Source organism: Macrobrachium rosenbergii, chromosome 32 (genome assembly GCF_040412425.1).
Source record: "Macrobrachium rosenbergii isolate ZJJX-2024 chromosome 32, ASM4041242v1, whole genome shotgun sequence".
Taxonomy (NCBI): Eukaryota; Metazoa; Arthropoda; class Malacostraca; order Decapoda; family Palaemonidae; genus Macrobrachium; species Macrobrachium rosenbergii.
In genome coordinates this window covers 9,911,309-9,927,929 of record NC_089772.1, presented here as the reverse complement: position 1 = coordinate 9,927,929, position 16,621 = coordinate 9,911,309, and the positions used below count along the sequence as shown (strand labels likewise).

At 39.8% G+C, this 16,621-nt stretch overlaps 1 protein-coding gene across 4 annotated transcripts in view; it reads left to right on the top strand.

The window, feature by feature from the left end:
* Positions 1-16,621, top strand: part of LOC136855657 (glucose-6-phosphatase 2-like) — a 774,122-nt gene that overhangs the window by 697,765 nt on the left and 59,736 nt on the right. For all 4 annotated transcript variants that reach the window (XM_067132868.1, XM_067132866.1, XM_067132867.1 and 1 more), the window contains one exon: positions 11,751-11,832. In XM_067132868.1, coding sequence (XP_066988969.1) covers positions 11,759-11,832 — 74 coding nt within the window. In that variant the 5' untranslated portion in view covers positions 11,751-11,758. The remainder of the gene's footprint in view (positions 1-11,750; positions 11,833-16,621) is intronic.

Here is a 16,621-nt window from a genome sequence, read left to right as displayed (position 1 = left end):
CCTAAAATGGAAGACTGTAGTATCTGCAAAAATACAGAACTGAGAAAAATGGTAGATATTCCCTTGCCTTACTCCTGATTTTGCAGATGCTGCAAATGAGACCCCCTGAATACTCGTGGAAAGCATGGAAGAATCATTCTGAAACTGCAGTATCTTATGTATTAGTGTTTCACGAGGCCCAGTAGGTGGCATATCTCAATTTCGAAACTTCTGCAGATGCTGCTTTGTAGGCACTATTTTTTGTTCGTGTTTGTATTGATCTGTGTCACAGACAAACGTGAGGAGAATTCGCTTTTATTTTTAACGTGCCGGAAAGAAGTAACGCGGAGAATATATTTGTCTATCAGGCTTTTGGGAGGTCGCTGAATTCCTTGCCCTAAATAAACTTTTCAGGCAAATAATATTTCTGTCTGGTTCTGAGTCTTAACTTTATTCCAACTCCCCCAGAACTAGCAGCTCTCCCGGAAGGAAGGCTGGTTCCCCGGATAACAGGCAAAGTTACTTTTAGCTTCTATGGTGGAAGAGTATAGTTATAACTTTGTGGACTTCTATTTCCTTTAAAGTCTTATTTTTTTAAGAGGAGAGTCAACATGGGATCCAGATTTACAGACATGTTGGTTTTAGCAAGGTGGAATTCTGTATCAGAAATCCCTGAACTATTCTGCATTGCAACTAATTTTTACTTACTTAAGTAATGAGAGATTATAAATGTTAGGCTTTCAGACATGTTTCGCTTTCATTTTAATTATTTCATTTTGGCATTTAATTATCAAATTCATCCTTTTTTAAAAAATGTGATTCAGTTAAAGTCTTTTTTTGAGTGTGTATGTTCTATCTTTTTCCTACCAGTTGTCATTTCTTTACTCTGCTCATTACTGCCCCATGTTTGAAAATAATAATGAAAAGACACCTTTGTGGTATTGATTCCCACATAACTCTTGTCGCTAACTGCACTGTCTAGGGAGCGCAAAATCAAGTAAATATGATAGTTTCAGGGCTTATTAAACAATGCAGATTCGGAAGTTCAACCATCGATCTTCTTTTAACGTGCTTGTTTTCTCATTTTTATGGGGTCAGCACGATGCCTTCTTTTGAAGGACTTTGATTTGGCTTTGGGGTAGACTGTAGTCTCGATCGCCTGCCCTGCCTGTCATCGCTTAGACCCCGGTAGTGTATGTACATGTATTGTACCAGTCACCAGCGCCCTTTCTCCCAGCAGCGAGGAGTCGTTGCGCGGTTAGGTCGACAGTCGAGACGTGTGAGGTGTCTGTTATGTTTTTAGAAGATGTTGGAGTAGCTTTGTTTGTGTGTGTATTAGTCTGTAACACCCATTTGCTTTAAGCAACCTATCCGTTGATTACATACATAATCCCGAGATGTCTGCACGGATAGCAAAGTATCCACCTTTCTGACTGGTCGGCTGCGGATTTGAACCCACGACACAGACCTCTAAGAAGTCCGAGCTACTGTTCTAACCGACCTGGCTATCGAGGCTCTTTCAACCATCGATCTCATAACCCTCAAATGTACATTCAGTTACTACGGTTGCCACATCCCTAGTCGTCCGATCAGCAAAGTTACGCAACCTTGAGTCTAGTCAGTACATAGATTGGAGACTATCAAAACATTCCAGGCTACACTAACACATAAGCCTATTGAACTTCATCCCAAATAACATCCAAATATACATGCAAATCCAGGAAGACTTGCCTTCTGGAAAGTAAAGAAGGCGTGTCTCTGTGAGCTCTCATATTTAGCTGTTATTTTTGACGTTCCTGTATAATACTTCACTTTGATTTCTTTAGTCGCTTATTGGATTCCACCCTGTGGACGGTGAAGCTAACCCAGTTAGGCGTGGTTTGAGCAGAAAGCTTGTATTGCCAGGACTTTCATGTGGTTGCCTCCATATCATGGCCACCATGGAAGTCGTTTTCACGTGATGTGGGGGCCAAAAAAAGTCTACGAAAAATTGCGTTGTGACACCAGACAGATTCTCCAACTTCCAAAGTTTTTATCCCTAACATGCCCTGTGCGCCAAAATATCCCAAGGAGTTTTTTAATCAAGGTTAGATTCATCGCATGTGTTTAAATGGGTTTTATATTGCGAGTATTTCGTGAAGATTATCAATGTATTTTTAATTTTGTCGCTTCTCTCAATAAATTTCTTTTAGCCAGACTTTATGGAAGCAATTTTAATGGTTTAGTCGATAGCAATGGTTAGTTGCCAGGTACTCTTTAAATTAAGTTGACCTAAGAGGTCGTGTAACCGTGAGCCCAGGCTTGGCCCTCAACTCCCCTCTTAGATAAGTACCCCTTTGTCATTTTTACAGGTAAATTATTTTTTATTATATCTTTGGTTTTCCCTCACACTGAGTTGAAAGCCTCATTAGTTTATTCTTGCTCCTGATTTGGTTGTTGTGGACTCGCTACTGTGGTTACTAAGTACCTGAAACCCTGTGCCTCCTCTCAAATTCTCTTTCTTCCATCTTACTTTCCACCCTCTCCTAACAAATGTTTCATAATGCAACTGCGAGCTTTTCCTCCTGTTACACCTTCAAGCCTTTTTGTTCTCAGTTTGCCTTTCAGCGCTGAATGACTTCATAGGTCCCAGTGCTTGGCCTTTGGCCTAAATTCTGTATTCCATCTACATTCCACCTGAAAATGCAGAGAAGTTGACAGAACATCAAAGAATGAGTCGTTATGTAATTACACTGATCAGACCTCCCCAGAGTTTGTAGTATGCTTGGAGTTATGGGACCTTAGATACGTGCAGTTGTTGTATGACCAGTTGCATCACAGGTTGTTGGGGTACCCAAGATCCCCTTCGTTCAGTTTAGAAAGGGGCCTTTGTGCTGTTATTCATGAGGGCTATCTTGTCTTGGGATGCCTCATTTAGCAGCCTTACTCAGGTTACCAACCTAATGTCCTTAAGTCTCAAGCGATAGGTTGCTGCGCTATGCCTCAGTGAAGACAAAGTCTTCCTTGGGTGTGAGAACCTTCATGTATATTTATCTTTCTTCAGTGAATGTCCATTAGAGATGGCATAATCTATCTATAATGATAAAATCCGAGTGGATCTTGTTTGTGGGATCGGGAGGGTAGGGGAGACATGACAAACCCACCCTCTTCCTACAAACCTGTTTGTCCACCCAGGGTAGGGGTGGGGTTGGTAGGGGATTGGGAGGATAGGGGAGACATGACACATCCACCCTCCTCCTGCAAACCTGTTTGTCCACCCCGGTTAGGGGCACGGTTGGTAGGGGATTGGGAGGGTAGGGGAGACATGACACATCTACTCTTCTCCTGTAACCTGTTTGTCCACCCTGGTGGGCAGGGTAGGTATGGGATCGATAGGATAGGGAAGACATGACGGGCAGCCCCGGGTTCCAGCGCAGCGTAACGCGCGCTGTCAAGCTCGCCGGTTATAACAGCATCCTATCAGCTATAGCAAATCTCATTACAAATTATCAGCAAAGGGCAAAACTTTCCCTTGACTCTAATTGATATAAGAACTGATGAAGACCTGATAACATATCCATGTACCAGTGAAGAGCTCCAAACTCGTTAACGGCTGATAAGGGAATTATTCAGCTTTTAAAGATTGCTGTCTTCATCAGTCATGTCGCAACTGCAGTACAGTCATTGAAATGATTAATAAACTGTGAATTCTCTAGAACGATAGGTTGTGCGCAAAGATGTTTCACGGCTATCATTTTCGTAAAGAAATTATTTATTGTGTAGTTTGTATAAAAAATATATATATTTAAGGAACTCGTTTTATGAAATTCTCACTATTTGAAATTTCATAATAATTTGCCTATGAAATCGATATCTTAAACCATATTAGCTAAGTTGAAATTACATAACAGACATACTCGTCATTTTCATTTAGTAAAAGTCAATGCCACAGTAGGAAAGATTAAATCACGGCATTGTAGTGATATCTTTGCCACCGATGGATTTCATTCGCGAAAGGTTTTGCTTCAAAGCAAAAGAATGCAATCATTCCCTGCATTACTACATCCCGTAGGCGAAACTCGGGGAAACTTTCACAATCTCAACTTCGCCACATGATGCCAGACAAAAATCACGACCAAAACAGCCTTCGTCAGCGAGACGATGCTTCCCCGACGTAATCTGATCTCTTCCCCTAATTTTCATGATGTTTCGTCTTATTCTTTCTTCCAGGCTGTCGGGTTCATATGCCTTTCGTCATGCCTGTCATTTTCTTATTTTCCTCGCGTATCCAAACGACCGAGGTTCTCACTTGATCTTTATTTTCTTTTGGGCAAACATATTTTGAACGTAGTCCTTGAGTTTCTCAGTACAGCCTTGCAGGGGCGAGGAAGAAGGGTTTTGACAGGTTAATTAAGCAAAAGATTGAATGTTATAAACAAGCATCCACGTGAGAGAGTGAGAGGTTGAGTGAATGGGTGAAAATACCGTGGTTTCACATTTCCTTTGAATGTGAGCAAAGGAACCAGTGAGGATGGTGTTAGGTAGGAGTGTTGGTACTGTTTTTTGTATAGAACAATTCAGAGACGTTATCAGGGCGTGCTTTGGTTTATAGTATGTTGAGTATGAAGTCCCACCGGTTGATTTAACATGGGATTGAATAGTTCAAAAAGCTTCATTCGAATTGTAAGTATGATGGACTCTGGGACACCAGTGAGCCCTGTGCATTGCACTCTCCCGCTCCCTAGGTACTGCACCCCGTAGGGGCGTATGCCATCAATGCACCTCACGCGGTGCACTTTCTTGAATTCACTTTTTGTACTTCTGCTGCAAGTCAGCGATGGCGTTCATGAATTTTTTTCTAAATCATTGAGCGTATATATTTCTAACTAGTAATATCTACCTTTGAACTTTAAATTTTCCACGTTCTCGAAACATTATATACATTACATATATATATATGAATTTTATCACATCGCCGTGATTCATATAAGCATTAAGCTACAAACGTCCTTTAAGATCCAATTCGCCCTACCTCGGAAATAATATATTTTCATATATGTTACCCGAAGGGAAATTTTTCAGTTGGTAATAAGTTCGTTGTCTCGTGGGCTCGGACCACGAAAGAAAAGAACCCAGTGACGCGCATTAAACCACACGGCCATCAAGTGAGGTATATATATAAACCACTTATCCTTTTTCTCCACTTACCTGTAAGTAAATGACGTTCCGTATGTCTACATTTTCGTTTCCTTGTGAGCTTTTCACCCTTTCAAGTCGCACATTCCCTTAGACAGCGATGATAACATGATGAGGAACGTGTTGCGTGAATGCATCAAAACATGCCTCAAACATCTGTTCAAACTTGCTGTACGAATGGGTTCACATCTGTTCCAAACTGGGACAAACATATTCACAGTCAACACTTCAAGGATTTCTGAAAGATCGTTAATAGCACAAATGATCCCGCGCAGGAAACATTCACTTTAGCATGTTTGCTGATTTTAACGTCTAAGTGAGGTACTTTGGAAATCTGTTTTAACATTTTAGAAGCAATGTGCTTCCAATATGGTTCAAAGCCAGTTTGGGGCACAGCTAAAAACAGTGTGTGTATGTTTAGTGGTTTGGGGCTTTACAGTGTATAAGGAGTTTTTTTTATAAACATGCTTGTGTTTTTCAACTAAACTAGACATTACAACGCGGGGCTGATAACAAGAAATAGATACTAGCATATAGGGAGAGAAGGGAGTCCAGCGTGCGAAACACATTGACTGCGCAAGTTTTTCAGGGGAAAAGAGATGTTTTTAGTTAAATAAATGCAAAGAAAATAATTTGTTTACATGTACCGTAGAGATGCCTATGAAGAGTTTGTTGCATTGCGTCAGTAGCAGTTATGTTGAAGATCGGTGAAAGTGGAGAATGGAAGAATGATACAGAAGTGAAAGCTCTTTGCATAAACTAGAGAACGTTTGCCTGGAAGTTTATGAAGAGTGCCGGAAGAGCAATTAAGAGGTTCAAAAGTTAACAGGCAACAGTGGTGAAAATATGATTGAGTGGCTGACCGGGGTTTGTAAGGCACATCAGGATTAGTGAAAGATTCCGAAGAAACGGCTGCGAGGCATAATCGTTTCTTTGTTCCTTTGCGTTGAAGGTTATTGAGACGAAAGAAAGAACCGTAAAGGGGAAGGAAGATGTTAGTTTGGATTTTAAATTAGAAAATAAGCCATATGACAAATCGATTTATATGGGGAAAAGCAGTGGTGGTCAGTCAGTTGTTTGCGTGTGTGTGTGTGTGTCAGCTATGACAGAAAATTGAGAGTGAACGGGAAAAAGTAGAGTGCAGGATGCTTCACAATTCAATCTGGAGCGTGCTTATGATGTGTCACGTAGGAGGTAATTTTTTAAAGTGACTGAAGCATGTGGCAGAATATGTGGACAGCAGAGTAACTGATGTGTTTCAGTCGCCATTCCTGTCTCATATCTTTATGGATGGAGTAGTGTGAGAAGTTAGAGGAATGAAGTAGGCAAAATCGTATGTTGTGCACCAACTATATAGACCAGTCAGTGACGTATTGAGGGGCTGGTGTTTGCAAGCCATGCAGTGTTTATTGCAGAAAGTGAAAAGAGACTGCAGAAACTCGTGAACAATTTTTCAAAGTTGTAAAAAGGAAAGGTGAAAAGCAAGGCTCTTTTGGGCAAATGGAAACAAGAATGATGGTGCAATGAACGTCGGTGTGGATCACAGAAAATTGGAATGATTGAACGTACATAACTATTTAGTGTTAGTTAAATGAAGGTTGGTAGGATGAGAGAAGAGGTGTCAAAATGAGGTGAAGCAAAGATGGTAATTTTGAATGCAGAAGAAGCGTAGTTTTTGGGATATAAGAAGGACTGAAAAATTAGAAGTCTGGGAACACGTTGAACGATGGGTAAAAAAAAAAAGTAAAAAAATGCGCCGAAGCTTCTTCGGCGCAATCGAGTTTTCTGTATGGCGTATAATGCTGTATGAAACTCTCAGCCACGGCCCGGCGGTGGCCTGTGTTGTTGGCACCTATTCCAGACGCACGATCAGCACTTTAACCGTAAATGAAATAAAAATGGCTAATGCAATTTGATATGTTCGATGATTGGATAAATGTTGAACCCTCTCATCAGTAGTTTTAAGATCTGAGGGCGGACAGAAAAAGTGCGGACGGACGGACAAATAGTTGTCTTTTTACAGAGCACGAAAACGGTTTATAGATGGAAAGATGGACCATTTTTCTGCACAGGAGGTTCATCCTCAATTCAGCGCTTCTATGAATGCAGTTCATGGGAGCGGATAAATGTTGAATTCATTAGTGTAACACTGTGAATTAAAGTACTCATTTATATAAGTAATATTTTACCATTCTTCATACTTCTTTATACTCGAATGCGAGTCGACCTTTGTAAGAAAATAAAAGAAAAAGATTGTGACATTCAATAATTGTCTTATCAAAGAAAGACGTCTCTTTATCAAAATCTGATCAAAACAAATATGAACCATAAACTCCCTAAGATGATTTTGATAATTATTGAACGGGGTAATTATCGTGATTGTGGTCTCTTTATTTGTATTGTTTGGTAGTCGTCGAAAAATCCCCTCCATCTGAATCTGTTATTGCTGAGGAAACCACCGCAATCTTATCTTCATTTCGCATCAGAAATAGCGCTCCCCCCCCTCCACCAATGCCTCAATCCAATCCTACCCCCGATTAATATCCAAAACCTTCAGAGCTGATCTTAATCAGCTTTCCTGCCCCCTTCCATTGCACGTCTCCCACCACAGTGTCCCACTCCACCTCAGGTCCCCCCCCCCCAACTAATCCGTAATCACAGAGTTCCATTTCATTAACCAGAATGAGATCATCCCGGTCACCAATATCGGGATTCCGAATGAACCTCAAAATAATATCTGTGTTATCGAATTAATCAAACGAAGACTCACAAACGTATTTCTCATTGTCCGGAACTTGGTCTTACATATTTCTCTCTCTCTCTCTCTCTCTCTCTCTCTCTCTCTCTCTCTCTCTCTCGTCTGCTCTCTGGCTCAAGATCCGTTTTTAGTCCCTTTGTTTTTTTTCCCGAATGCGATGTGAACTGCTTATTACTTGCCTGAAGTCTTGATGAGTCTACTTAACAACATCTCCCAGTACCGGCAAAGCCACTGCCTTTCCCATTTAATCTTGGCAGGTCAGAAACTCCAAATACCTAATCCAGGATCAAGTCCTTCCCCCCGCCCCCGGACCGAACACTGGAACGTTCTCCCAGCTTCTTTTCCTCTAATTCCATTAACTACCCTTTTTTCAGATGAGTCTCTAGTACTTTCCTCTAATTAGACATCTACCTTTTTTTTTCCTTCGTACTTTTAGTTTTCTGTAAAAGAAAACTATTGAAATGAACTTTTTGTCTGTCCGTCCTCCCTCAGATCTTAAAAATTACTGAGGCTAGAGGGCTGCAAATTGATATGTTGATCATCCACCCTCCAATCATCAAACATACCAAATTGCAGCCCTGTAGCCTCAATGGTTTTTTGTTTTATTTCAGGTTAAAGTTAGCCATGATCGTGCGTCTGGCACGGCTATATGCACCAACAATACAGGCCACCATCGGACCGTGGCTGAAAGTTTCATGCAGCATTATACGCTATATAGAAAACTCGATTGCGCCGAAGAAACTTCGTTGCATTTTTTACTTATTTGTTTAGACGTGTGGCCATGTCCTTGGGCATTCTGTTCTTTATATAAGGAAAGGAAATGTATGTACTGTACAGTGCTGTTAAGACGACCTTTCCTGCATTACAGCATTATTTCCATCTCTCCCAAAAATCAGCTCATCCCTTTACTTATGTAAGTCATTTTCTCTTTTTAATTACAAGCCCCTTCCACTTCATCATCTCTTGATATTCAGCTTTTGTGCCTGACTTTAATTAAGCATTGAATTATGTACCTGGTAGGTGATCCACTGCTCAGGGTCAGAATTGCAAGGCTGAAGCCACCCCTCCACACACACACACACACACACAAACAAAACAAGGTCTAGCGTTTATATGTAATTGTAGGTTCATTTTTCCAGTAAAGTAGACTTCTTTTGGTCAGGAATTGCTGCAATTAATAGTTATGGGTGACTGAAAGTTGTAATTAGGCCTTAGCTTTTGCAGAAACTGGCTGGAGACGTTAGGACCACCTTCAGTCTGGTATCTGTTGCCCACGCTCTTAGGAGCAATAATTGTAGAACAGACCATCCCAGGAAATCCAAATTCTCTTGGGAATTTCACTGGCCGGACTATAAAGTCTAATGATTTTAGGAAAATCGTATGTATACTGACTGCCCAGGAGCAAGACCCCATGCTTAATATAGCCGACGGAATACTGTAAACGATTCACTGATTTGATAGCAGGCAAGAATTTAAGTGTTAATGTTTTTCAGACTGGCCTTACAAACTGTTCAGTTTGTTTTACAAAATACAACACAGATGATGATAGGAAAGCAAATTTTTTGCACATGTGAGGAAAGATGTCAATGACGTAGAAAGTCTTTGACTTGCATTATACCATGTCTGGCTAATCAACGCTGTGAAGTTACTGTAACTTTACGAATAAGTTCCATTCATGTCTCGGCATTGCTTGGTACAGCTACGCAAATTCAGTTGCCATACTGAGTTGTCTTGTGGCGAAGGGTGACCTCATGACCTGTGTTTTCAGTTTCTGGGCAGAGTCAAGTTTTCGTTTTCTTGTTTGAAACATGAGTGGGGTAAACTTTCATTTTTCATTTTATTCGGGACTAATGCTATTTTACCTTTCTTTAAAAACATGCAAATAGCATTTGGGCCAGTTGCATATTATAAAATACATAACAACCAGAGCACATTTTAAAATGCTTAAGCAGTCACGATTATAACCAGAGCACATTGTAACGTGCTTTAGCAATCAGGATTATATCCTGTTACTCTTTAACATAATGATACATTCATATTGAACATTCATAACAACACCTGTAGTAACAGTTGCCTGTTTCCGCTCACCTGACAACTGTGGGTGTGACAAAGATCGTGATTTCTAACACCAAGTTACGAGTTTTATCTATAAGAGGCTGGTGCCTCCAGTAACAGATGTTAGCCAATGACACCTGGTTAGTTTTCAAGTCAGTTTAAACAAGTCTGGATTTTTTTTCATCGTCAGTGCTTTATAATTCATTCTACAGAGGTGTCACAGGTACATAATTGTATCTTGCACTGATATTGGCTGCGAGTTACTGAATGTTTGACTTGAAGGTCTCTGTATAAGTTCTGAAAATATATTTTACAGCAACATTACAAAGCAATGGAAGAATTATTATTCGTCTCTGATTATGCCAACACCACACATAAATAAATATTATGTTGAAGTGAAAAGAGATAAAAATGTGCTAGGTTTAGGGTACAGTTACCCAGACAACTTGAAATATGAGAAAAGTTCAATCGGATCTTCATTCCCATCTATCTAGGATTTTTTTTTTAATGTCCTTTAAATGGGGGACAAGGTTTCCCATAGGTTGTCTATCACCAGATTTCATAGATCCAGAAAAGAATTGTGGATTTTAACTCGGCGCGAGAGATTTGCCGGAAAAACTGATATCGTTTTAGATTTGGAGGCTCGGCCTTCGAAACTTTTTTTAGTTTTTCAAGGGTCGAGGTCTGGAGAAGAATAAGAAAAATACCAGCAATTAAAATATGTAACTCCCGACAGAGTGTAGAATAATAACAAGTAAAAAATGCGCAGTCGAGTTTTCTGTACAGCGTATAATGTTGTATGAAACTCTCAGCTGCGGCCCATGAAACTCTCAGCCGGGCCTATGAAACTTTTAGCCAAGGCCCGGTGGTGGCCTGTGTTGTTGGCACCTATAGCGGTGCCAGACGCACGATCATGGCTAACTTTAACCTTAAATCAAATAAAAACTACTAAGGCTAGAGGGCGGAAATTTGGTACATTTGATGATTGGAGGGTGTATGATCAACATACCAATTTGCAGCCCTCTAGCCTCAGTAGTTTTTAAGATCTGAGGGCGGAAAGAAGAAGTGCGGACGGACAAACAAATAGCCATCTCAATAATTTTTTTTTTTTTTACAGAAAACTAACGCTTATAATTTTACCCACTGTGCATATCCTTACGTCGGTGTTTGCTCACTCGTATTCCTCGGCCCTCAAAAAAAAATTTGCGCGCCGCGTCCATCATTTCATTTGAACCAAAGGGAACGACCCACGAGTCGGAGAGTTATCAGTGTACATTCGTTGAAAAAACTTGAAACTGCAGAGCGAGCTTCGGGTCGGAGACACAGACTGGAAGTAACGCAAACGTTGAATATTAGTAGACGAATTCTCTTTGGAAAACGAAAATTGGCTCAAGTGTTTGCAGATAATCCTTGTAGAGATGCGAGTGAATTGAAAGAAGGATACACAAGCTGTGGATACCATGTTTGAGTCTCAGATACTGGGAAAAAATACGCTTGAATTCTGTGTTTGTCGTTAGTGTTTGTTTGTTTGTTTGTTTGTTTGTCTGATATTTCGGTGATGCAGACCAAACCCTGATTCCAGGAAGTCTTTCACACGGCGGAAAGTTGCTGATCACTTTGAATGCATAATTTGTAAGTGGTTCGAGAAGCAACTCACGTCTGTATCTTTACGTGAATTATTGGGATTTCACCGATGTCCATCTAATTATCGATGTATTGTTTACTAGAAATCATAGATACCCCTTTATCGGGCATAAAATATTAACGCTTCTTTGTTTTTCAGATCTCACAATGGAGAAAGCGTTTGCATTTGTGGAATCCTACCACAAATGGGGGGCCGAGTCCATAGAATTCCTCCAGAACGTGTAAGTTTGATTAACTTATCATGTCTGTAGTTTTTAAAAATTCTCTCTCTCTCTCTCTCAGTCTTTTAACTCACTTACTCCTAAAATTAATCACGAATTATACAAGCTAGTATGTATGTGTTTTTCATTAATTCGAGCTGTTTCGTAAAATGTAACTAGTTGCCGACTTGACTATCTTAGAACTGTTGACATGACTATCGTAGAACTGTGGACATGGCTATCTTAGAACTGTTGACATGGCTATCTTAGAACTGTTGGCATGACTATCTTAGAACTGTGACATGACTACCTTAGAACTGTTGGCACGGCTATCTTAGAACTGTTGACATGACTATCTTAGAACTGTTGACATGACTATCTTAGAACTGTTGACGTGACTATCTTAGAACTGTTGACGTGACTGTCTTAGAACTGTTGACATGACTATCTTAGAACTGTTGAGAAGACTATCTTAGAACTGTTGACGTGACTGTCTTGGAACTGTTGACATGACTGTCTTAGAACTTGACAAGACTGTCTTGGAACGGTTGACATGACTGTCTTAGAAATGTTCCGCAACTCAGTTTAAATTTACCTTTAATCATCAGTGAGACATATAACTGTTAGAGACGACGTCGAGGACTATAACTTGTTCTCCGTAGGGGGCTATTGCCGTCAGTGCACCTCATGCGGTGCACTGTAGGCATTACTTATGGTTCTTTGCAGCGTGCCTTCGGCCCCTAGCTGCAACCCCCTTTCGTTCCTTTTACTGTACCTCCTTTCATATTCTCTTCCTTCCATCTTACTTTCCACCCTCTCTTAACAAATGATTCATAGTGCAACTGCGAGGTTTTCCTCCTGTTACACCTTTCAAACCTTTTACTGTCAATTTCCGTTTCAGCGCTGAGTGACCTTATAGATCCCAGTGCTTGGCCTTTTACCTAAATTCTGTATTCAATTCAATTCACTTCAACTATAACTGGTTTGACGCAGGATTTCATAAACAAGTTGATGATCAGGGAATTCGAGATAAGGTTTCACGCGCGCCATAATTTGTAATTATACAGGCTCTACTTGTTGATGTTGCACAATCTCTCACAGTAAAATTACCGAACAGGAATCCGAGAGCTAATTTACGAAGTTGACACGTTAATAACTTCGATGTCATGTCTTGAGCAAGTGGGTTTTTCACGGAACGTAATCTGATGCTGCGTCTTCCTCATAGATCTCGTGAATTTCCAAGGAAATTCAGAGTAAATTAAAGTCGATGCATTTTAAGAATATCACTCGGCCACGCCCACATCCTCCCTACACCACCCCACCACCCCTGCTTAACCCCTCCCCTCTTTCACGATATTACTCATACGACTGGCAGAGCTGTCCTTATCAGTCTCCCACTCTTTCCAATCTCTGGATGGGTGGAGGGAGGGGATTGCTTCCCTCTGAGGTCTGCTATTCCTCCTTGGGATGAACGACCTTTCGATGTTATCAGCGTCACAGGCAAGCAGCAAATGATATCGTCCAAGAGTGCGGCACAATAATGTCATGCATAATCTACGGTGCCAGGGAAAGGGGGCGTGGCCGAGTGATATTCTTAAAATGCGTCGATTATAGTAATGTTAACTTTATTTTCATTTTGTTAATGCTGCAAAGCTATATGTTTGCTTATCGCTTGGCTTGGTATTAGACGAGCCGGTTTATCTAAAGGAAACCATTTACTGATTAGTAGTAATAGTGGCGATCATAAGAGGAATAAAAACCTGCTTTGAAATAAAATGCGCACGGTGTACATGCACTCTCTCTCTCTCTCTCTCTCTCTCTCTCTCTCTCTCTCTCTCTCTCTATATATATATATATATATATATATATATATATATATATATATATATATATATATATATATATATCAAGAGACAGATAGACAGACAGAAAATAGTTTCTGTTATCTTTGGTTCAGCAGTGAAAGGTGACATCTCACATGTCATTTGTACGTTCGCTTCATGCTCGCTCCCATTCGAGGTATATTTTTTTTTTTTTTTTTTTTTGAAGTTATAGGTTTTTGATTGCCTCTCCCTCTTCAGACGTAGAAAGAGATTTTTTGTCATAAGATTTTCTTTCTTGTCCTTTTGTTATTCCACAAAGAAAGGAAAGTGAATCGGCGAAAGGGAGATATAAAGCACAGGCTTTTCTTTTACCTTCCCCGCTGTGGTTTGTCCTCTGTCATGCGACTTCGGCTTTTAGGCTCGCCTTCCACTGGGGAGAGGAGCGTTTTTTTTTTTTTTTTTGTTTCAGGGTCTTTGGATAACAAGAATCTTCATCGAAAATAAGACTGAGAGCCGTCGGCGTCCGCATCTTAAAGATGAGGACCCACGGAGGTCTGAGGTGAGGTGATGTCGGATTGAGTTTCTTGTCAAGGATTTAAATGTTTTATACCTGGCTATATATATATATATATATATATATATATATATATATATATATATATATATATATATATATATATATATATATATATATATATATATATATATATATAAGGCAGTAACCACAAAGGGGAAAAGTGAAACACGGGTGGTTGCTAGCCTTTCGACTTACTGTCCTTTACTTAGCTAAGTAAAGGACAGTAAGTCGAAAGGCCTAAGCAACCACTTCGTTTTCAATTTTCCATTCGTGGCTATTGCCTTTATTAATCCATTCATCACGTTCCATATCTTCGTGATTCAGTTATACATACACACACACACATATATATATATTTATATATATGTGTGTGTGTTTGTTTTTGTGTTTGTATTTCCGACGGTGAAGTTGTCTATCCGTTTGCGAGTAAGCATGAATGTTTCAAGTGTCAATTCAGTAGAAGATGGGCTGACAGAGTGCAAGGTTTTTCGGCAAGTTTTGTACAACCATGGATAAATTTGTAAGATGATGTGCTGATTAAACACTGGTCTCAACTTCTGATGAATAAGTTGTATTTGCATATATAATAATATTGAATGGGTAACACTTCAAAACTGTAGGGGCTTTGCAGGTAAATTGAGATCAGAGATGTTTGGTCTCAGAGATTGTGACACGTATGAGAATGGTCATGTACTTTTTGATATGCGTAGCGAAATGAAGGTGATGTTTTGCTGTGAGTAATATAGAAGAGTAGTAGCATTGAATACAAAGTTGAAAAAGATACGAAAATACTCGTCAAATGAAAAAGGAATCGGTTCATTCTTTTGATACCTACAGTACTGCTGTGACACGTAAAACATCCTGAAAAGCAGACTTAGTTATCATGATCTCGTAAAGAGATGACATACAGTGAACAGAAACTTCCACTGAATGTCTCCATGCCTTTTTGAGCTGTTTTGGGGAACTTGGAAAGTAATGGTTTTGAAGATATGAGAATATTAAACCAGGTGAAGGGAAGAGGCGAGTGGAACGGCGCTTGTGTTCGGAGTATGGGGAGTGGATAAGAATGAATAAACTAGGCCCCCGGGGGAATTTGTTCTCTGTTATTGGAAAACTTGGTTCCAGGGGGTGATTTATAGGCATGAGAGAGAAATGGCAAGGGAAAGATATTTTTTCGGGGATTTGGTGCTAGCTCAGAGTACTGCGGAAGAAAGGTGTTAAGAAAAAGGGATTACTGAAACTACGTAAATCGTATTATTAACATTTGAAAATACGAAATTAGGATACTTTCTTCAACGTAAAATGTCATGGTTGTGAAGTACTTTGATTAAGCAAACAAGTTTAATTTCCCGTAGGGGGTTAGTGCCGTCAGTGCACCTCATGCGGTGCACTGTAGGCATTACTTAAGGTTCTTTGCAGCGTCCCTTCGGCCCCTAGCTGCAATCCCTTTCGTTCCTTTTACTGCACCTCCTTTCATATTCTTTTTCTTCCATCTTACTTTCCACCCTCTCCTAACAGTTGATTCACAGTGCAACTGCGAGGTTTTCCTCCTGTTACACTTTTCAAACCTTTTACTGTCAGTTCCCGAATCAGCGCTGAATGACCAGTGCTTGGCCTTTGGCCTAAATTCTGTATTCAATTCAATTCAACAAGTTTAATTAGAAGGAACTGAATTAACATAAAGGGAGATATTAAAAGAAAGTGCGCCATGGTTTAGATTACAAAGAAGCCACAGTAAAGTTACGAAGACTTCTGCACAAGTGGCCGTAGAAGGAGAGTAAGTAAAGATAATGATTAGATCCCAAAATGAAGAGGGATTCCAACTCTAGTGATGATGAGAGAAGTTCGTCTGTTATGTGTCTGGAAGGCGGAAGGGACACAACAATAGAAGGACTGCAAGAGGAGATACGAACGGAGGACGACTGAAGAGGAAAAGAGGATTTACGAAAGTTTTGAAAGAATAAGAAGTTGCATGTTGAGGCGACATGGGTGATGTTTGGGGATGAAATGAGTGCAGTAATAAATGGGTCTTCGGGTGAGGGACTCTAGTGAAGATCTCGTATATAGTACTGTATATTTATAAAAATATATATATAGGTGTGTGTGTGAGTACAGTGTATGTATGTATGTATGTATAAATAGCGATGTGATATTACAGAAAAATACAAATACTCCGACGCACACAGATACATATATATATAAATATATATCGATATATATAATTTATATATATATATATACAATTTATATTATACATATATATATATTTTTATATACATGTATATATGTGTGCGTATGTCAAAGCATTTGAAATCTTCTGTGATATCACATTAGCTATTTAAAAATTAAAAGAGGACTCACGACTGTGCAAAATTGGAATTGATAGAGATATTCCCGATTCCAGATCGAG